Source organism: Zeus faber, assembly GCF_960531495.2.
Source record: "Zeus faber genome assembly, chromosome: 9".
NCBI lineage: Eukaryota > Metazoa > Chordata > Actinopteri > Zeiformes > Zeidae > Zeus > Zeus faber.
The window spans coordinates 30,706,794-30,729,634 of record NC_137197.1 but is presented as its reverse complement, the minus strand read 5'-3'; the positions used below and the strand labels follow the sequence as shown (position 1 = coordinate 30,729,634).

Here is a 22,841-nt window from a genome sequence, read left to right as displayed (position 1 = left end):
TGGGGAAATTATTATAATGTAGCTACATCATCAGTGGCTATCATTTGCATCCCAATTGTGAGCTTCAGAACATCATGCCAACTATAATACAGAGAGGAAAGATAAATGGGCCATTTTGAACCCAGCATATAATTCCCTCCCCACACCCTTCTCTCAGCTGGCCCCAGCCGCCAGGTTGTCTACTCCTTTGTGGACTCGGCCGACGGCTCCTTCTCCATTGATGGCTCCACGGGCGTGGTGGCGCTGGAGCGGGTGCTGGACCGCGAGGTGCAGCCGTCCTACCGGATCACAGTCCGGGCGTCGGACAAGGGCCGCCCGCGGCCCCTCTCCTCGCTGGTTAATGTCACCATCACTGTGCTGGACGTCAATGACAACCCGCCCGTGTTCGAGCGGCGCGACCAGCTCGCCACTGTGCCGGAAGACGTAGCTGTGGGGACTGAGGTCCTCCGGGTGTACGCCGCCAGCAAGGACATCGGCACCAACGCCGAGATCACCTACAGCATCCGCTCGGGCAACGAGCACGGCAAGTTCCACATCCATCCCATAACAGGTAAGCATCTTTTGTTTTCTTTTAATCTATACACTTATTGGACGCTGCAGATTAATTTGCTGGAATTGTGATTGATTTAGGAATCTATTGGCATTTAGAGGAGAAGAACAGAGCGAAGCCATTAATCGTTTGGACTAAGTTGAAATACTGTGGGAAGTAAAGAATAATGCAGAATTGGCCGAGACTGTCTGGTTTAGTGTCATAATGATTGGGTATTGACTATTGACTGTGACTGTGTAACTGCTCACTGTGTGTCATCGTATTGTGCTGTCCATGTTGTCTTTTGTATTGTTTTTATTGACTGCCACTGCCTTCTTGAACAGATGACTCTTCAAAAAGAGACAGTGGGTGAAAAGGGGTGGTTTTCCTGGTTAAATCAAGGTCAAATAAAAAAAGGAATTAGGGAGGAATATTACAGTGCAATATCAGAATTGGCATTGAATACCTTTAAACCGAAAATTACAATTTTCCCATCCTTTATTTTATATCTCCATCAAACCACTCTCCTTTTTCCCCCTAAGGTACCATCGTGGTGTCCAAGCCCCTGGACTACGAGACATGCCGGGACTACTTCCTGACAGTAGAGGCTCGTGACGGCGGCACCCCGCCGCTCAGCGCTATCACCACCGTCAATGTCAACCTGACTGACGTTAATGACAACGCGCCCGTGTTTGGCCGTGACCTCTATACAGCCGTGGTGTCCGAGGATGCCGCCATTGGGGAGTCCGTCGTTAAGGTACTATTTCGTAACATTCGTTTGCTTGAGTAGCGTGGTGGAATACTCAATTCTGATTGTTCAAAAGCAGAAATCGGCAGTCAGTTAAAAATAAAATAATGGCCGCTGTCTGTTAATAATAACCGTTGTCACGGGGAACCCCCTACTTGCTGATGATAACACTTGTGAGCGGTGATTCTACCTAGAAACTACCATTGAAGACCTGAAGCCATGAATGTGGATATGTCAAAATTCACATTCATAAGTTAGTTATATGTCATGCAAAAGTTTTTTGTGTAGGACGAATAATTTACCACATTGTTGCAGTGTTAGATACGGTATTTTTTTAAGCACCATTCTCCTTAGTGGAAGCTAAGAAGAGGAGGGTTTGCTGTCCCCCAACACACCTCTGCGCTGCGCATACTACTTATAGAATAATTCCAAATCAATGTTCCGTCAAATTAAATCATTTTATTCACTAAGTAGCCATGTAATAAGCCAGATAATGTGCAGCCAGATGGTCATTACTGTAAAATAACTCCCGACAGGGTTATCAGGACTAAATGTGTGAAGTTATCTTAATATTTGAGTTTGTTTGAGTTTGTCTTTGCTGTTTGCTTTGTTGTGCATATGCCTGCTCATTGGTGTGTGTGTGTGTGTGTGTGTGTGTGTGTGTGTGTGTGTGTGTGTGTGTGTGTGTGTGTGTGTGTGTGTGTGTGTGTGTGTGTGTGTGTGTGTGTGTGTGTGTGTGTGTGTGTGTGTGTGTCTGTTTGTGTGTGCGTGCCAAATGCGTGTGTGTATGCGTGCGCGTGTCTGCTTTGTCAATCCCCAGCTGACGGCGGAAGATGTGGACAGTCCGGTGAACGGAGCTATTCTCTACTCCATCATCAGCGGAGACAGAGACAACCAGTTCTTCATTGACCCTCTGAGCGGCATGATCAAGGTCAACAAGCATCTGGACCGTGAGACGGTGCGTGCGCAAACGGACACACACACACACACACACACACACACACACACACACACACACACACACACACACACAAACGATGGTGCTACAGTCCCTGGCCTTATCATTATTAAAGGATATCTGACCCGACACTGTGCTGATGTACTCATATTTATGCTCTGTTACGTAAAGAAACTGATGGAACAGGGAGAGGTGCATCTCACCTGAAACTTATTAGTATTGTTTTATGATCGATTTTTGGAACCCGAACTGTTTTGTCTAATTTTGTCTACAGTAAACCCAGCAGATTCTGGTATGGCATGGCTCCTTGTTGTCTCTGTAAAGACTCTGAGGCTCAGCTAATAGAGCGCTAGCAGCACGTTCTTCGCGCAGAAATGTTGACAATAATTACCCAGCAGTGACATCCAAGTTAAAAAATATGTTTTTCTGAAATGTAAGCTGCGGTGAAACCTGTGGTGAAATATCTATCAAAACAAGATTCCTGTTGACAAGTGCAGGGATTCCCAAACTTTTCAATGACAAGGTTCTGCAGACCACTTGGAATTCCATAACGGACCCCGAGTGGGCCTTGTGGACCCAGCTTTGGGCGCCAGAATTCGATTGGAAGTTCAACACAGGAACATCGGAAGCTTGTCCCATTGGGAGATGTCTAGCCAATCTTTTTTTTTTTGTATCACTTATCAGATGGCGATGTACCACATGTTTTAACCCTTAAATAGTTAAAGGGACAGCCTTGTTCAGGCCAGGTAGAAGAAATCATGAGGCCCGGGAGAAAAATTTCCAACTTGAACCCCATCCTCCACTACCCCATTTCCACACTTGCACACCCAGTTGGCCATTGGTCAAACCTGCCCGGCCAAACCATTTTCCCATTGCACTCGCACCAAACCAACATTGACCTATCATTAAACTGAAGAGTTGTCTAACTGGGAAAACTGCTGAGTTGTTCAACGTCCTCTTGATTTCTCCCTTCTCTTTAAATGTTTTTTCTCTCCCTATTTTTCCTTCTTGCTTGAAGCGCGAGTGTTCTGATCATAAAGAATTCATGAGTGCGGTCCACGATAGTTTGGCAAGAGCGGATCAGAGCGCGCTCAGAAAGGGAACGGCAGGACTTGTGTGTGTGTGTGTGTGTGTGTGTGTGTGTGTGTGTGTGTGTGTGTGTGTGTGTGTGTGTGTGTGTGTGTGTGTGTGTGTGTGCTGCGGGTGGATCAAAGCACTTGGCGGATGAAAGTGTGTTTGGGTTGTCAGTCCGAGAGCAGCGGCTGCTTCGTTGCGTGTATGTGCGCATGCCGCCGTGTGTTGATGCACAAAAGTGTGTGTTTTCAGTGTGCTTTTGAAATCATAGAGGTGTGTGTGTGTGTGTGTGTGTGTGTGTGTGTGTGTGTGTGTGTGTGTGTGTGTGTGTGTGTGTGTGTGTACCCCCCCCCCCCCCCCCCCACACACACACACACGTCAGGATTTCTTGATGACTGCGCCTTATTTTTTCATATCTCACAGGCAGCAGCATATTGTTTTGTTCCTTAGATATTGCCTTCCAGCATGCTCAGCTAGACTTTTGATATGAAGTGATATATATGCTCTGAAGCAGAAACAGCCTGCAGGGGGTTGACCTGTGGTCGAATGGCACACAGCAAGGTCTGTCGACACCGGCGCACGTGTGTGGGTATGTTCACGAATGCTCGAATCTGGCTCGAATCACCACCCCGATCTGGACCGGGATGGGGATGGCAAATTGAGGATTATCTGGCTTATTACATGGCTAATTAGTAAATAAAATGATTTAATTGGACGGAACATTTATTTGGAATTATTCCATAACTAGTGTGCGATGGTATGGCCGCTGCACTCCTGCATTGATCTGGTTGTGCGTCACCTGTCTCTCCTAGTGCTGGAACTCAAACTCAGTACGTTCACCATACAATAGGCCGAGGGTTTGCGGGATGGGTGGGGTGTGAGCTATGTGGGTAGGGATGTGGCAGGCGGCTGCGATCTTTCTTGTAACTCTCCTGCCTTGGCTTCCCTCACGACTGGACGGGACAGCCTTGTTAAAGCCAGGAAGAAGAAGAAATCATGAGGCCCGGGAGGAAAATATCCAACTTGAACCCCATCCCCCACTACACCATTTCCACACTTGCACACCCAATTGGCCATTGGTGAAACCTGTGGAGTTGTCTAACTGCGAAAACTACTGAGCAACAAGGACATGTTGTTGTTTGTCTCTATGTTTATCTGTCTCATCCGTGGTTACTTCCCCGTTCTGGAATTATGTTTACTTTTCCTAAAACATGGAGTGAGTTTTTGCACTTAACACAGATTGTGGATTTGTCCCGGATTACTTGCATTGAACTCCCAATGGGAGGATGTAGAAAAGGCTGGGCTGCTGCAAGAAAGAAACTTACCTACGTCCTCAAAGAGGGGTAAGTATAAAACCAGGATGAACAAAAAAATATATACAAATTATCCCTTGAAGTCACATTCCGGCAACCACCTTGCAAACAAGGGACCACAGCATGGTAAAGCCCGAGCGATGATATTAATCTCCTATGGACTGCAGCCGCAGTCAATCTGGAGACCTGAGACTAATCAATCCACCCAGAGCGCATCATTTCATAACTTTTCACATTGTGTGACAAGACACCCTGAGAGGAATCCAGAGATGATTACTCAATTAGTGTCTGCTTAACCTACCGCTTAACGTGCGAGTGTTCTAATTCATTATTTTTCTGTATCCCATTATGCTGGCTGTGGAAGCCAAAATGAAATTTTCATTGATAATAATGTTACTTACGAGGGGAAGTTGAAAAGTGTCGTTTGACGTTGCCATCAGTCCTAATGAAAAATGAATAACAAGCGGGATTGTTGGATTTCATTATATCTTTTAAGGGAAAACATCGTCAAAAAAGCACAACATCGTCGTTGTGTAAAAGGATGACAAGGCTCAGACAACCACTCCACCTGTCTGATCCATAGAATATAGAGCTTTTTTCTTCGCAGGCTCGCTCCCAATGAAGTTGTGTTTTTGCATGATGCTCCTTACAAATTGCAGTTTTGAAACGTCTGATCTATATTTCTTTGTAACCGTTTCTTTGTATTGTCTTTGTAATGTCATTGTAACATTGTAATGGCACCTTATTTGTAAGCTTGTACCACATTTATCGCCTGCTCGACAGAGTGAACAACATCATGCTTAAGAAACATCTGCTTGACATGTGCTAAAAAACAGCAGCAACATGGAAAAAGTCCTGCAACCGCTCTGGCTAGCCTGGAGATGTTATGATTAATCTATTTCATTGTTAATAGCACCCACAAATGTCAAAATGCCAAATTCACCCATTTTCCTCATCTTATTTATGCTTTCAATATAAAATAGACTTGAATAGAATAGGTGTGTTTGATTTGCCGCAGCCAAAGAATGTTGTGAAAAACACAATGTCGAATGTGTACTGTTCTCTCTGTATGTCACATAAGAAATACCCAGTGACCATTGTCATAAATAACTTGGTATTGTAAAACTGTAAAACCGTGATATATCCTCGGTCTATAATGGTACCATGAAAATCAAATGTACTGAGACATCCAGCCATTAATGCCGACAGTTTCAGGTTAAAGTGGAAATCCGTCAGATTGTCAGTGTTGGGTGGAATACCCTGCAAGTGCCAGAATTCCATTCCAAACTTCTAATGTCTCTCATACAGGTTTAAACCCCAGGTTTAAACCGTGTATCCTCCAAACCTGGATTAAGCCTTCAATCCATCAACATGTGCGTACACCTCTTCTCCTCCCCCTCAGGTTTCCGGCTACTCCTTGGCAGTGAGGGCTCTGGACAGCGGCGTCCCCGCCCTGTCCTCCACCGTGATGGTCAACATTGACATCGCCGACATCAATGACAACCCGCCCACCTTCTCCCCGGCCAACCTCACCACGGTCATACAGGTCAGCAAATCTTCTCACGTGTCATGTCATGTCAGACACACAGGGGTGAGATCAAGCAACATCGGTGTGTGACTATTGGCGTGCAGCGCAGAAGCTAATGGTGGGTAATATCGCAACAAAAAACTTTCTCAGAAACTGGTCACAGTGGTGATTGCCAAGCAGGTAGAGGCGTTCTTTGGTTCATCCCCTTAAAACCGTCTCATTTGTCCAGACAAATCAAATTGCTTTACTGCAAGGCAGCCTGGAAAAGACAACATTCAAGCCATATTCAGTGTTCAACTATACGGTGATAGCCTAATATGATGATTTTGATAGACCTAGAATGATGGAAGATGATGCTTCCCAGTTCCTGATCAGAACCTGAACCTGAAAAGTACTCCTTAGCATTAGAGTTTTTCCTTATTTCAGACTTGTGGATGCCGTTGATTTCTATGTGAAATGTGCAGCTTATGAAGCCCTTTGAGATTGTACCGTGATTAAGGGCTATAGAAGGGAACTCGACCTGCCCTGACTTAACGTTATAATAAATACTACTGTGCATCGAAGAAGCATGTTTGCAGGTGCTTTGTCCAGATACCGGTCAAGTTCTTCATTGAAGGATTGACGGCTTTGCTGATGGTGTCTCCTCCTCTCTTCATGAATCCAAAGGAGAACAAGCCCATCGGCACGAGCATCCTGCAGCTCTCAGTCGTAGACCAGGACTCCTCCCACAACGGTCCGCCCTTCGACTTCCGTATCCTGGCGGGCAACGAAGGTGGAGAGTTTGTGCTGGAGAGAGATGGGACCCTGGTGGCCAATCAGGTGTTCCGGAGGGACCTGGCTACCGAATACGTCGTCCAGATTCAGGTAAAAGAAAATGGAAAAGAGGTTTTGAGTTTGTCTTGAAAAAAAAAAAACTTAAAATGAACAAAAAACCTTTGTTCATTTCCTTGTTTTGGATGAAAACTGGCCTCGGCCTTGTCCAAGAAGGAAATTGGAATTGAGGGCACATCAGGCATCTCGACCCGACTCTACAATTTATTTCTAATTTGGGCATCCCGCAACTCAGGAGCTTGATTTTCATTTCACAAAGAGTGAAATGAAAGAGTCGAAAGGGTGGAAGAGTTCTTGTGGGGCCATTTCCATGAAGGTTTTTGAGAACTTGCTTGCAAGGGGGTGATTTTTGAGGTTTTCTCTGACCAATTGAAAGTTATTAATTTGACACATGTACTTGACTTTCTTTGTTGTTTAGTTATGTTAACCTCGTAAATGAGACGGTTTGGGATTTTGTTGGGTCGCAGTGCACAGCATAGCATACATTTCATAGGGTTACGGTTAGGGTCAGTCATTTTGTTAATGATTTATATTAGGTTTTGCTAGTTTGAATTAGTGATAGCTTAAGTTATTTTGTCTTGAATTAAGTTACAACTTCACAGCTAAGATTATCTTGAGTGTAAATTAAAAAATAAAGCAAAATTAACTGTACTTAAAATGTAATCCCGTGTCCCGTCTCGTCCCAGGTGAGGGACTCTGGCAAGCCCCGCCTCTCCTCCTCCTCCACGCTGACGGTGCGCGTGATCGAGGAGAGCCTCCACCGGCCCGTGGCGCTGCCGCTGGAGGTGCACATCGTCACCATGGAGGACGAGTTCCCTGGCGGTGTCATCGGCCAGCTGCACGCCACCGATGCCGACCCATACGACGTGCTCACCTTTGGCCACGCCGCGCCCGCCCCACGCAGCCTCTTCAAGATCAGCCCTCGCGACGGCAAGATCATCGCGCTGGGTGGCCTGGACGCCGGCCGCTACACGCTCAACGCCAGTGTGAGCGATGGCCGCTTTGCCGTGCCAGTGCTAGTGAGTGTGCGTGTGGAGCAGGCCTCGCCGGAAATGCTGCGCGAGGCGGTGACGGTGCGCTTCGAGAGTGCGGCGCCACACGACTTTGTGGCCACGCACCTCAAGGCGGTGCTAAAGGTGCTAGAGCAGGCGGCTGCGGCGCAGAAGCACGAGCGCCTTCACGTTCTAAGCCTGCAGCCGGTGGGCGGCACGCGGCAGCTGGACCTGCTGCTGGCGGTGGAGACGGGTGGTGCCGGCGGCGAGGGTAGCGGCTTCTATAAGGCGGCCTACCTGACGCAGAAGCTGAGCGCCTGGCGCCGGCAGCTGGAGGAGGTGCTACGTGTGTCGGCCATCTTGGACAAGAACTGCTCGGGGCTAGAGTGCCGCGGGGCGCAGTGCGAGCAGAGCATCGCACTGGACTCGCACAGTCTGGCCACCTACAGCACGCCGCGCTTCAGCTTCGTGTCGCCACGCTTCCATCGGACCACACGTTGCACCTGCAGCGGTGAGGAAACGTTCTGAAGTTTGATATTGCTGTTCGATATCCAAAGTTTGATAAAAATGATTCTATGCACAGTTTTAGTTACATTTGGATAAGTTCAGTTAAAAGCTATTGGCTATGGGTATAAAATATATATATGGACTATATATGGATATACTGTCAGGAATGAATGGCATCGACAACCATAAATGAGTAGTTCATTAGTAATTACTTTGTTTTTACACACACCACACTCAATCACACTCACCATTTGATGCATATGAAATTAATATTGGCATAAATGAACTCGCCTGTCATTTAGCATCCTACACACACATCCACACGTACTTGGAGTTGGACAACCATCTTTATGGCAGTAGAGCCGTTTTCCTGTCTCAAACCACAATGTCACCTGGTGAAATATATATACACGATGAGAAGAATGTCCTCAAAGAGGTCATGGGGTTCATGGGAGCAAAACAAAACACAGATTAGCTGTGAGAGCGTGACGACGACATTATAACGTGGCTTCAAGGCTTCGCTGAGGGCCAGTTCGAGATGAAGGTACGAATACGCTGCAGCAAAATTGTATGAGGTTCATTTGCATGGAAAGTCAAGAGTGTTTTTAAGCCGAGTTTGATGAGGGAGCTAAAAATAGTGGCACAAAGAACAAGACATGATAAACACCCCCGTCTTCCCCCGTCGCACGTGCCTTGGTTTTTTCGTCACAAATGAGGAAGTGACGGGGTGGAAGTTCAAGGGACACCTCCTTAAACTACGTAGCTTCCCGTCTGTGTAGCTTCCGTCAATAACCTGACCACGCTGCTCGCCAACGTGCGTAAACGCAGGTTTCTTCCGTAATCGCATTGTTCCAAACGCCTGTAAACGCCTTAATCACATTATGTTTCTGGCACAACGTATTGTGCCAGAATGGTCATTCCTTTCCCTCCAGGTGCGTTTTCTTAGGTGAGTGTGTGTGTGAGCGAGAGAGAGGGTGTGCACACTCTGAAGAAAGCTGGAGTAGCACCCAGAAGATCGTATTAGTATGTCTCTGCTAATCCAATTAGCGTTCCTCTTGAGAGTCGTGCTGGGGCTTGCCTTCGCCCTGATTGACCTTAATATACTCAAACCCCCGGCTCCCCACCCACCATGCTCTCTCTCTCTCTTTCGCTCTCTCTCTCTCCTCCTCCATGAGTGGTGAGTGTGTGTGTGTGTGTGTGTGTGTGTGTGTGTGTAGGTGCTCTCACTCACTCGGGTTGCTTTTCCTCCTCATGGTTTTTTTTCTGTCCCTTACCACCTCTCGTTTTCTGGCATGCCGTCCTTTCATGCCTGCCTCTCTGTCTCATTGCATTTCACACTTGCACCGCTTTCTCTCTTTCTCTCTCCCTCCTCCCCGGCCTTTCATTCTGCCACTTCATGCATTTCAACGCATTTTCTTTTCCGTCTCACTCTCTCGTCTCGGCCAGGTCGCCCCAGGCGTGACCTCAGCTGGAGGAAATGTGTGTTTTTAAATGTATCTCAAATTTTTTTCTGCTTTTCTCCCATTTCCTCTCTCTCTCTCTCTCTCTCGATCTCTCTCTCTCTCTCTCGCGCGCTTTCTCGATCACTCCCTCCTTCTTTTCTCTCTTCCCCCATTCCTCCTCCTCTTCCTCCTCTATATCCAGATGGGAGCTGCCCTCCGGCTTCTGAGCTCTGTGACGAGCAGCCCTGTCCCGGAGACATGCAGTGCGTGGGCACAGGGGCCACCATGGGGCGTTACGCCTGCCAGTGCCCCCCGGGCAAGCTGGGAGAGTGTGCAGGTGTGTGTGTGCGTCTGTCGAAGAAGAAGAAAAAAATCCAAATTTTTTCAAGATTATGTTGGTTAACACGGGTCAATTCCAAATAAGTTTGATTTTTTTTTGATAGAAATTAATAAATAGGTAATGAATAAATAAATATGAGTAAATAAAACTGGAAGCATATTGGGTAGACTTCAGCGTGGTATAGAATACTGACTTGATTAATAATAAAATCATTGAATTTTTTTTTTCTCGCCTCTTCCCACAATGAAGATGTGGTTTAAAACAGTTCTGCAACCAGCCAACAGGGGGCCACCGTGAGGCGTATTGTTTCTCCAGGCTTTAATTTGATTCATTATAAAGCACTGTCCCAGACCTGAAATCTTTTTTAACAACAATAGACTGCAATAATAATTATATTGTATGAGATAGGGGATTCTAAAGTATTCAAATTGTGCTAATACTGAACAATATATACTATATTCAACGATTTCAAACAATGTATTTGTCACATTAATATTGCACACTGTACAGCAAACAAAATATACCAACAATCAACCACATAAACTACGTATATATGTATGTTTCTGGAGATGCAATGTTTGCTGTGCAATGTTTGAGAACTGAGAATTATATAATAAATCATAAATATGGAGTACATTTTAAATAAAATGTATACAAGTATTTCAGCAGTGAGGTGGACACCGTATTAATTATTTATTTATTAGTATAGATTTTGACAGGCATCAAAGCATAGTGAATAGATGAGTATTATTTTCTAAAATATTAATTCAGGTCTGAGTTTTACTTAGAGTATTGGTATTGAGAAGTAGTGTATTTTTACTGTAAACAACCTATTGAAGCTCAATGTAGGCTAAATATGTAGAGAAAAGTATTGTATAAGTGCATCTGCATAGAAAAGCTGCATGAATATTGTACATCCACAGCAGTCGAAGTATCAGTGTTGTCCAGTGACACCCACCTCTCCTCTCCCCTTACAAACACACACACACACACACACACACAAACTAAGTGCTGTGCATTAGAATACACAGAGTGCTACAATGCACTTATAATGTGCTGTTAATGCTCTTGTGATACTTTGAATTGTGCTCTGGAGCACTTGTACACTGTATCAAATTTATGTGTATGTGTGTGCGTGTGCGTGTGCGTGTGTGTGTGTGTGTGTGTGTGTGTGTGTGTGTGTGTGTGTGTGTGTGTGTGTGTGTGTGTGTGTGTCTGTGTGTGCAGGTCACACGTCCCTGAGTTTCTCGGGAAACAGCTATATTAAGTACAAGGTATCTGATGGAGAGCAGGCAGGTCAGCTGAAGCTCGGCCTGCGAATCCGAACGTTGCAGAGCCGAGGGATCATCATGTACACACACGCTGAACCCTGTACCGTGTTGAAGGTAATCACACATGTATATAGTGTATACATATATACACAGTAGAGACTGCATACGAGCATATATACTGTATGTGCACATATATACAGTAAATATACTGTACAGACACAAATATTAGATGTGCATGTATACTGTATATATGTGTGTGTATGTGTGTGTACTGTATACCCTCATATATGCTGTATATCCACATTTACTGTATATACTGTATATACTGCATATACTTCATGTGCATATATATACTGTGTGTGTGTGTGTGTGTGTGTGTGTGTGTGTGTGTGTGTGTGTGTGTGTGTGTGTGCGCGCACAGCTGGAGGACGGTAAGCTGTGGTTCCAGCTGGACTGCGCGGGCATGGGGGGCAGTGGGGGCGACCGGCCCGGCACCCTGGGGATCTCGGGGCGTCCCATCAATGATGGCAACTGGCACACAGTGGCTCTGGAGCTCAACTGCAACTTCACCAGCCTGGCACTGGACGACAGCTACGTGGAGCGCCGCCGTGGGCCCCCCCGCTTCCAGCCACTCGGCCCCGACGGGGCCATCTACTTTGGCGCACAGGTGTGTGTGCGCCAAGAATTTGGTCCTTTTGTACTTAGAACCAGATCCAAACCACTAATCCTTTCCACTGGTCCTTTTCCACGAGTCTAGTTTATATTGTGTTCTAGCTGACTAACTAGTATCAGAAATGGAGGATGATAGTGGGTGTAGCGACTACTCAAGAAAAAGTTTTAACTAACGATCATTTCATAATTGCCCAATCTCGAATATTTCTTCAGATAGCAATGTTTTTGTAGAATTGTGAGATTAGACAACCCTGAGGCCAATTCCTTGTATATGAAAAGGTAATTTGGCTAAACAAAACAGATTCGGATTCTGAAATTTTACGGGAATTTTGAACCAGAGTTATTAGAAATATTGCAATATATAGAATGAAGGTGAGTTTCAGTCTTGTCATTTTATTGTAATGTAATAAGAATTAAAATATAAAAAAATGGCAATATGCAATAACCTAGCTAGAAAAAACAAACAAAATAAATGTGGCAATATACAATAAACCTAATGTTTTGTATAAATACAAATAATATAATATTATGTAATTTATGTTTATCTTTTGACAACGATGAGTGATTCCCTTTTCCGGAATGCCTCAACCTCCATTTTCTCTCGAGCTTATGGCTCCTCCCTCCTCTGCTCCAGGTGCAGCCTTCCAACTCGCGCAGCCTGACCGACTCCAAGAAGGGTCCGCAGGTGCTCGACGGCTTCCAGGGCTGCCTGGACTCGGTGGTACTCAACGACAACGAGCTGCCACTGCAGAACAAGCGCTCACGCTACGCCGAGGTGGTGGGCCTGACAGAGCTCAAGCTTGGCTGCGTCCTCTACCCTGATGCCTGCCTCAAGCAGCCCTGCCTCCACGGCGCCACCTGCACCAGCCTGCCATCTGGTGGTGAGTATGGAGAAGGTCAGCACCGGCTGGCGGGGAGGACAGATTGGGGATGAAGGGTAAAATTTGCTGTTCTAATTCACATAGGCTCTGCCAGCTAGCTTTGTCCTTATTGGCTCGCCCAGCATGCCTGGGTGCCATACTGAAAAAATTTGAATGTACCTATCAGCCCATCAGCTGTGACCAGCTCCTATAAAAGGGCCGTGCACCCGCCGTTGTGCTCCTCATTTTCTTCAGTAACCATTTGCTCAAGAAAAAAGTTCTTAAAAAGTACCCCAAGATTTTTTTTCAACCATGAGCGACACTAGTGTCCCACAACAATGGCCCTTTTCAGGGCCAGGCTCCCTTAGGCGGCAGTGTGGGGGATGCCCAGCCTACTTGGTAGCAGCAGACCAGCACGTGCGCGGCTTTGAGTGCCTGGGCTCCCTCCACGCCAAAGAGGGAGTCGAAGACTCAGCGGTCTGCACAGCATGCGCATCCCTGCCACAGGGTGAGCGAGACAACCGTCTCGATCACTTCCACTTTAACGACAGCGTTCCACTGGAGGAGGCTCTTGGATTGTGTGGAGCAGGAGATGAGTAGCCGAAGCAGGACCGGCCCCGCCCTTCTGTTCTCCGTCCACCAGGTGAAACCCCCACCGGCTCATCCATCATAACCCAGATCGGTTACCCCATGGATGAGGACGAGGAAGGCGGGTTCACCCACAGCCTTAGTACCCTGGCGTCAAAGGTTGGCGCCCAGTTGACTTTACCGTGGTGACCTCCCGAGGCTCATTCACTCCGCAGCGGAAAGGAAGAACATCCTGCTCACCCCCCTTCTGTCGACACCCGACTAAATGGTGGCGGAGGTTTATAAAGCCGGAGGCAGGCGGGAGCCAGGAGGGATATCCTCTGCCCGCAGTTTCCCGGCACCAACAACAACAACATACAACATCAACATTGGAGGAGAAAAGACTTCTGGAGACTGAAGGAGAATTCTGCCAAACAAATACCACATGCTCCCATCTGGCGGGCAGGGTCATAACTTGTGCCACGGTGGTGGTGGTGACCGCCAGCAAGCAGCTGGACCAGCGTGACCGATCCAGACCAGCGGGTGCTGGGAGAGACTCTTATCGCTCACGTTTATTTTCATAATCTCCATGTTGTATGTTATGCACCAACAAACCACAGCAATTTCCTTGTATGTGAAAACGTACTTGGCAAATAAAGTGATTCTTATTCTGATTCTGATATACAAAAATACATGTCCTATAAAGAGCGATCCAATGATACACCCCTCTATCCGACCTGCCTCTCTTGAGTCACGAGGCAGGTATATGAGAATGTGACGTTTTGTGTGAATGTGAAGTTTTCTGGACTTCAGACGACGGCCCAGGTCTTGCCCTCAGATCTTCCTGCCATGTAGATTAGGTTAGACATTCGGGAGCTAGCTCCAGGTAAGCCACTGGGTGTCTTCATGGCAGATGCTGATTCTGCTGGGCAGCTTACTGCTTGCCCTGTTACCAGAAAACGTGCCCATGACATTAACACCTCTTGCTTAATAGGAAAATGAAATGGTGATATGATAGGGGTGTCATGATTCCGATTCAAAATTGAAAATCAAAATGAGTGTTCGATTTCGAACTTCAAAATCACAAGTAGGTTCACTATTCTCCCCATATTTTTGTGGGTTATATTGTCTGACATGGTCGCCATATTGGGGCGGTCAAGATCCGCCGGTGAACAAATGCATTGTGGACTGGGGAGGCGCGGGGCCCTCAGTGGAGTCGACTGCGGCTCCCGGCTCCGAACCGAGTTGGAGTTTTGAGAGTTGCAGTCGACTCCGCAAAGGGGTCCACTGCGGTGCATCCCTCAACGCACACTACACCCATCCACCTGGCATTAGGGCTGTAGCTGAATGAAACTTGAATACAATTTGAATATTATAAAAAAATAACAATAAAGTTCCTCCAGTGAATGCACATTAGAAAAAAATATTCTCGGTAACGGTGTGCAAAGTCGGCGTCGGCGGAGACGCACCAACACACCCGCGCATCTCCCTCTCCTCTGGCATTTCACTGTGTGTTCAAGGGAGAGTGTGCCTTTGAGCGGTATGTCCAGTAATCCCAAAGATGTTGCGATGAAAGTGGGAAATTAACCCGACCATCACCAACGGAATGTCCTCCAGCGCAGAGGTTCCCAACTGCTGACTTGCAGATCACAGATCCTCGACAAATTAAATCAATACTGTTACAAACGAAGTCAATACTGTTACAAACTAAATCAATATTGTTGCAAACTAAGCCAATATTATTATGAAGTCAGCACTGTTGCTAACTAAGTCAATAATGTTACAAAGTAACTCAATACTGTTACAAACCAAGCCAATACTGTTACAAACCAAGCCAATACTGTTACAAACTATGTCAATAGTGTTACAAACTAAGTGAATGAAAGTTGATGCCTTGTCTACTGCCTTTGTGGACCAGACGTGGGTGTCAGGAGTGGGGGTGTAAAGCCTCTCCAATGGCTTTATGGTCATGTTTCCCTGTTGCAAACAAGTTGTGCAGAACAACGAATAAAGAGCCAGAGTTGTCCATCTCTCTCCTGCTCTCTTCACTCTTGCAGTTTGCAAACCAATTGAAGCCAGTGTTCTCGTATCAGGGGGCTTTTTTCGGGGGCTGAGATAGACCAAAAGGCATCCTCGTGGGAGGCAATTTGTTCTGCAGCACAAGGAAAAATATATGATGCACAGCAAACTACAAAGAATATATATATGTGTGTGTATGTGTGTGTGATTATGTGTGCGTCTGTGTATATATATATATATACACACAAAGTACTCACTAATAAGACAGCAATCCGAACAAATGTCATCCAGTGTTAGGGTTAGGATTAGGGTTAGGTTTATGGTTGGTAGAGGATGGAACAAAGCAAAACATTGATGAATCATATTTTCATCCTCATCTAGAACTTGTTGTATATTATAAAGACAAAGGAAACCTGTACCTTTATAAGAAAGATCCCTCTTTTTCAAGGCCATTGTTTCCTACTGCACATTTCCACAAAGCATTTTCACAACGATCCCCCCCCCCCCGCCCCCAAAAAAACGAATGAAAAAACAAAAAAAAATGTTTTGTTTTGTTTTTTTCGAGGTGGGGACATGTTTTGATGTTCGCATGGATAAAATTGGCGTTTGGCCAAAGCTGGCTCGCGGTGTGTGACTATCACCGCTCAACATAAAACTCTGCAGCCACTGACATGGAGCAGAGGCTCTGATGGGTGTCGATGGCGTGGCGGACCCTGCCAGCTGGCATGCCTGCCTGGCCCCCGGTCTCAGCAGAGTCACCGCCGCCACCGCTGCCACACGCCCCATTTACTAATTAACCGCTAATAAATTGATAATAAATAGCCAGCTGGGAAATGCACAACTATATATCTGTGTCTCCTCTTCTGTTGCATCTTTCATTTCGACAATTCCCAATCCAATCCCCTCTTTCAGTCCCCAGACCTCTTTTAATTTGTTTTGTTGTTGTTTTTTCTTTTTTTGGGGGGGGGGGGGGGCATTTTGTCAAACACCCTAGTCATCTCATGCATTTGTTTGTTTTTCCTAGATAGCACACACACACATACACACACACACACACACTGCACATCATGGCGAGACATGAAAATTGGGAAATAAATGGTGGATTTTCTTTTTGTTTTGTTTTTTGTGGTCTCTTTAAATAAATCGACTTGGAATCGACTTGTGCAAAATTACCATGTTGACATTTCCACTTCAGTCACAGTAAATAAGTACTTAAATGTAATTAAAAGTCTTCCTTTACTTTCGGCTTCACCCGCTAGGGGTCGCTACAACGGATCATCTGCCTCCAATACCTGTTCTGCATCTTCCTCCCTTACACCAACCGCCTGCATGTCCTCCCTCACCACAATTATAAACCTTCTCTTTGGCCTTCCTCTTTTCCTCTTGGCTGGCACCTCCATCCTCAGCATCCTTTTCCCAATATAACTCTCATCTCTCCTACACACGTGTCCAAACCATCCCAATCTCGCCTCTCTCACTTTTTCACCAAACTGTCCAACCTGAGCTGTCCCTCTAATGTACTCATTCTTAATCCTGTCCATCCTTGTCACTCCCAGTGAAAATCTCAACATCCTCAACTCTGCCACCTCCAGTTCAGCCACCTGCCTTTTTGTCAGTGCCACCGCCTCTAAACTGTACAACATAGCTGGTCTCACTACCGTTGTGTGGACCTTCCCCTTTACTATTGCTGGAACCCTTCTGTCACAGATCACTCTGCCTGTACTCTCTTCTTCACCTCTCTCCCACACTTTCCGCTGCTTTGGATGGTCGACCCCAAGTACTTGAACTCGTCAGCCTTCTCCACCTCCACTCCTTGCATTCTCTACTTTTTGCCGCCCTCCCTCCCATTCAGGCACATGTATTCAAGATGAGATAAGATAAACCTTTATTAGTCCCACGACGGGGAAATTCGTTCCAGCAGTAAAAAGGGGACAGCAGAAAATAGAGAGCATATCAAGCTACGCACTATAAAGAATATAAAATATATAGAAAACATAAAAATAAAAAAAAACACCATAAATAAGAACCAGACTACAAAGTGCTTTGCACATATCTTGACACATTGCACATCAGGGATTGCTCTTTTTTTCTTTCTTTTTTCTTTCTTTTTTTAATATAAAAAATTGCACTTGGATTTTTTCACAGTTGTGAATATACTGTATACACATATACTTCATGTGCATATATATACCGTATGTGTGTGTGTGTGTGTGTGTGTGTGTGTGTGTGTGTGTGTGTGTGTGTCTGTGTGTGTGTGTGTGTGTGTGTGTGTGTGTGTGTGTGTGTGTGTGTGTGTGTGTGTGTGTGTTGGTGTGTGTGTGTGTGTGTGTGTGTGTGTGTGTGTGTGTGTGTGTGTGTGTGTGTGTGTGTGTGTGTGTGTGTGTGTGTGTGTATGGTCTACTGGCTGCGCTGTTGGTTATACAGTCTGACAGCCACAGGAAGGAAGGATAGCGCTCCTTCCAACACTTTGGGTGAAGCAGCCTATCGCTGAAGGAGCTCTCCAGTGCCATCAGAGTCTCATGCATGGGTTGGGATTCGTTCCCAGGACAAAGCTGGCCTTCTTGATCAGTTTGTCAAGTCTCTTCCTATCAGCTGTGGTGAGGCTGTTACCACAGCAGACCTCTCCATAAAAGATGGCTGATGGCACCACAGTGTTGAAGAAGGTTCTCAGGAGAGCCCCCTGCACTCCAAACAACCTAAGTCTTCTGAGCAGTCTGCTCTGACCCTTCTTATAAAGTGCATCTATTGATTAGTCCAGTCCAGTTTATTGTTCAGGTGAACACCCAGGTACTTGTACGATTCCACTATGCCAATATCCATTCCCTGGATGTTCACCGGTGTCGGGGGGGAGTGTCTGCCCCTGCGGAAATCCACCACCAGCTCTTTGGTTTTCCCCATGAGTCCAGTCCACAAAGTCCATGGTGAGTACTCTGTATTCCCTGTCGTCCTCATCTGTGATGAGGCCGACGATTGCAGAGTCGTCAGAGAACTTCTGCAGGTGACAGCTGGTTGAGTTGTACATGAAGTCTGCAGTGTAGAGGGTGAAGAGGAAAGGTGCCAAGACCATTGCTTGTGGGGCCCCCGTGCTGCAGATGACCATGTCAGACTCGCAGTTCTGAGACCTCACGTACTGTGGCCGGTCCGTGAGATAGTCCAGGATCCAGGAAGACAGGTGATGGTCCACTCCTGTGTGCTGCAGCTTGTCCCTCAGAAGCACAGGCTGAATGGTGTTGAAAGCACTTGGGAAATCAAAGAACATGATCCTCACAGTGCTCCCAGGCTTCTCCAGGTGAGAGAGAGCTGTAGCTGGGAGCTGAGATGTAGCAGGCAGATGACAGCGTCGTCCACCACGATGCCAGGCTGGTAGGCAAACTGGAGCAGGTCCATTGATGATCTCACCAGGGGGCAGAGATGCACAAGGACCAGCCTCTCCAGGGTCTTCATGAGGTGAGACGTCACTGCCACCGGCCTGTAGCTGCTGAGGTCCTTGGGGTGCGGGATTTTCGGCACCGGCACCACACAGGATGTCTTCCACAGCTGTGGTACTCTCCCCAGCTTCAGGCTCATGTTGAACATGTGCTCCACATGTTCCCTTCACAGAGCTGGTCTTGCACATGTCTTCAGGATCCTGGCGCTGATGCTGTCTGGACCTGCAGCATTCTCTCCTTCATCTTCCTGAGTTCTTTCCTCACCTGGATGGTAGTGAGGGACAGATTGGAGCAGGGGGGCTGAGTGGAGGGTCTGAATGGGGGGGTTGTGTCTCAAGTAGGAGAAGCAGTGGGGCATGGAGCAGAACACCTGGGGTGCAGACGACAGAGGTAGCAGCAGAGGTGAATAGGCCATGGAAGGGGTAGGTGATCAAATCTATTGAAAAACAAGTTGAGATCATTCACCCACTTCTGATCCCCCACAGCATGGGAGTCTGGTTCATTGTGGCCCAAGATGGTTTTGAGCCCCTCCAGACTCCTCTGGTGTTCATTTGCTGCAGCTGGTCCTCCATCTTTCTTCTGTAGCGGTCCTTCCCCTCGCTGATCTTCCTCCTCAGCTGTTTCTGTACCATTGATTCTGTCTTACTTCTGCTGACTTTCATTCCTCTTCTCTCTAATGCATGCCACCAATTCTCCAGGCTCTCCTCAACCTGCTCCCTACTCTCGCTACAGATCACAATGTCATCCGCCAACATCATAGTCCACGGAGACTGATTTCATCTGTTAACCTGTCCATCACCATTGCAAACAAGAAAGGGCTTAGAGCTGATCCTTGATACAATCCGACCTCCACTTTAAATGCCTTTGTCACACCTACTGCACACCTTACTACTGTCTGACTGCCCTCATACATATCCTGTACCACTCTTACGTACTTCTCTGCCATCCCCGACTTCCTCATGCAAGACCACACTTCCTCTCTTGGCACCTTATTGTATGCGTTCTCTAAATCCACAAAGACGCAGTGCAACTCCCTCTGGCCTTCCCTGTACTTTTCCATCAGCATTCTTAAAGCAAACATTGCATCAGTAGTATTCTTTCCTGGCTTGAAACCATACTGCTGCTCGCTGATCCCCACCTCTCCTCTTAACCTAGCCTCCACTACCCTTTCCCATACCTTCATGATGTGGCTGATAAACTTTATTCCCCTGTAGTAACCACAGCTCTGTACATCCCCGTTATTCTTGAAGATGGGTACCAGTACACTTCTTCTCCACTCCTCCGGCATCCTCTCCCTTTCCAGGATGGTGTTAAACAGTCTTGTTAGGAATGCCACTGCCATCTCACCTAAACATTTCCATGCTTCCCTAGGTATGTCATCTGGCCAACTGCCTTTCCACTCTTCATCTTCTTTAATGCTGGTCTCACCTCATCCTTGCGAATTTGATGCACATCTTGATCCACTATCCCCACATCATCCACTCTTCTCTCCCTCTCATTTTCTTCATTCATCAACTCCTCAAAGTACTCCTTCCACCTTCTCAACACACTCTCCTCACTAGTCAGCACATTCCCATCATTATCCTTCATCACCCTAACCTGCTGTACATCCTTCCCAGTTTCGCCCCTTTGTCTTGACAATCGGTACAAGTCCTTTTCTCCTTCCTTATTGTCCAATCTCTCATACAACACATCGTATGCCTTTTCCTTTGCCTTTGCCACTTTTCTCTTCGTCTTGTGCCGCATCAGCTTGTGCTCATGTCTACTTTCTTCATCTTTCTGACTTCCATTTCTTCTTCGCCAACCTCTTCTGCTCTTTGCTCTGCTCTGTACTGCCTCATTCCACCAACAAGAGTCCTTGTCTTCCTTCCTCTTCCCGCATGACACACGCGTACCTTCTTGGCCGTTTCCCTCACCACTTTTGCAGTTGTTTCCTATTCATCTGGTAACCGTTAATACCCATCTATTGCCTGCCTTACCTCTTCCCTAAATTGCATGCAACACTCCTTTTTCAACCGTTTTATCTTTGGCTCTTCTTTCACTTTCTTCCTCTTCTTGGCCTCCAGAGTAATCCTACAGACCACCATCCGATGCTGCCTAGCAACACACTCCCCTACCACCACTTTGCAGTCACTAATCTCTTTCAGATTGCACCTCCTGCATAAGATGTAGTCCACCTGTGTGCACCTTCAACCACTCACCCTGTCACCCTGTGTTCCTCCCTCTTCTTGAAATACCTATTCACAACAGCCAATTCCATCCTTTTGGCAAAATCCACCACCATCTGTCCTTCCACATTCATCTCCTTGACACCATACCTACCCATCACCTTCTCGTCACCTATGTCTCTGATCCCTTCGCCAACATGCCCATTGAGATTTGCTCCAACGACCACTCTCTCTCCCTTGGGGACGCTCTCCACCACTACATCAAACTCACTAAAGAATTCTTCTTTCTCTTCCATCTACCACCCAACTTGGGGAGCATATGCACTGACCACATTCAGTATCACCCCATCAATTTCCAGTTTCATGCTCATCACTCTGTCCGACACTCTCGTCACCTCCAAAACACTCTTGACAAATTCTTCCTTCAAGTCTATCCCTACCCCATTTCTCCTGCCATCCACTCCATGGTAGAACAGTTTGTACCTGGCTCCGATACTCCTGGCCTTACTCCCTTTCCACCTGGTCTCTTGTACACATAGTACATCTACCTTCCTTCTCTCCATCATGTCAGCCACCTCTCTCTCTCTTTACCCTTCATAGCGCCAACGTTCAAAGTTCCTACTCTCAACTCTACTCTCCCACCCTTCTTCCTCTCCTGCTGTCTCTGGACACGCCTTTTCCCTCTCTTTCTTCTTCGGCCGACAGTAGCACAATTTCCGCTGGCACCCTGTTGGCTAACAGCACCAGTGGCAGTCGTTGTTAACCCGGGCCTCGACCGATCCGGTATGGATTCATTTAAATGTAATTCAAAGTAAATTGTTATATTCAAGTTGTGATCGGATCACCTATGTGAATGCCAGGTGTAAACAAGGCCCTAGATTTGCTCCAATCTTTCTTCTGGAAATCCGATTTATTTTTTTAACCAAGACTAGGGAAAGTCTGAAACAATTTTAAACCATGATTGAGAAGGGCCATTTGAGTTAGTCCAGATTAAATGTGAGTTAGTCTAAAATTAGCCTGTATCCATATCCCATATGTAGATGCAGGTAGTAGAGTAGAAAGTATAGAAATTTGCTTTGAAACGTAGTGGCGTGAAAGTCAAAAACTGAATACACAATAAGTAAGTACAGATACTTGATAAATGTCTAAGTCTAATGATAAGTCTAACGCCAAACCAACAGATAATTTGGTTGTAATTTCACATTTTTGTTTTTTGTTTTGTTTTTTGGCATCGGTTTCCAATTCTTTTCTCCAGTAATGTTACATGTTTTTTTCCTTTAGTTTTCTTTTCTTTACAACGCAGGCGAATCTTTGTGCCTCGACATGGACGCACACACACACACGCGCCGGTGTGTTGGAAGTTGGCGGTTGGGAATACCAGGTCGAGCGTCGCGCTGAACAAAGAGCAAAGCATTCTGGGACTTGTCACTGTCGATGATTTGTCGGCGGCAGTGATGTCAGTTCGCTGTGTAAAGGTCACAGGAATGCTGTAAGCGTGCGTGCGCGTGTGTGTGTTTCTAAAAGGCACACACAATGTAGTTCCCCTGCCTTTCAGTACAAATTAGAAATGTGTTTGTGTATGTGTGTGTGTGAA

The 22,841-nt window shown here is 46.4% G+C and overlaps 1 protein-coding gene across 1 annotated transcript in view; it reads left to right on the top strand.

The window, feature by feature from the left end:
- The window catches only part of fat3a (FAT atypical cadherin 3a), a gene marked incomplete at both ends in the record, with an annotated part of 159,113 nt that overhangs the window by 119,277 nt on the left and 16,995 nt on the right, over positions 1–22,841 (top strand). Inside the window, 10 exons of the mRNA XM_080007052.1 lie at positions 158–550; positions 1,072–1,286; positions 2,098–2,235; positions 6,025–6,168; positions 6,817–7,014; positions 7,668–8,484; positions 10,125–10,259; positions 11,490–11,647; positions 11,955–12,200; positions 12,840–13,086. Of these exons, the coding sequence (XP_079863178.1) occupies positions 158–550; positions 1,072–1,286; positions 2,098–2,235; positions 6,025–6,168; positions 6,817–7,014; positions 7,668–8,484; positions 10,125–10,259; positions 11,490–11,647; positions 11,955–12,200; positions 12,840–13,086 (2,691 nt within the window). The remainder of the gene's footprint in view (positions 1–157; positions 551–1,071; positions 1,287–2,097; positions 2,236–6,024; positions 6,169–6,816; positions 7,015–7,667; positions 8,485–10,124; positions 10,260–11,489; positions 11,648–11,954; positions 12,201–12,839; positions 13,087–22,841) is intronic.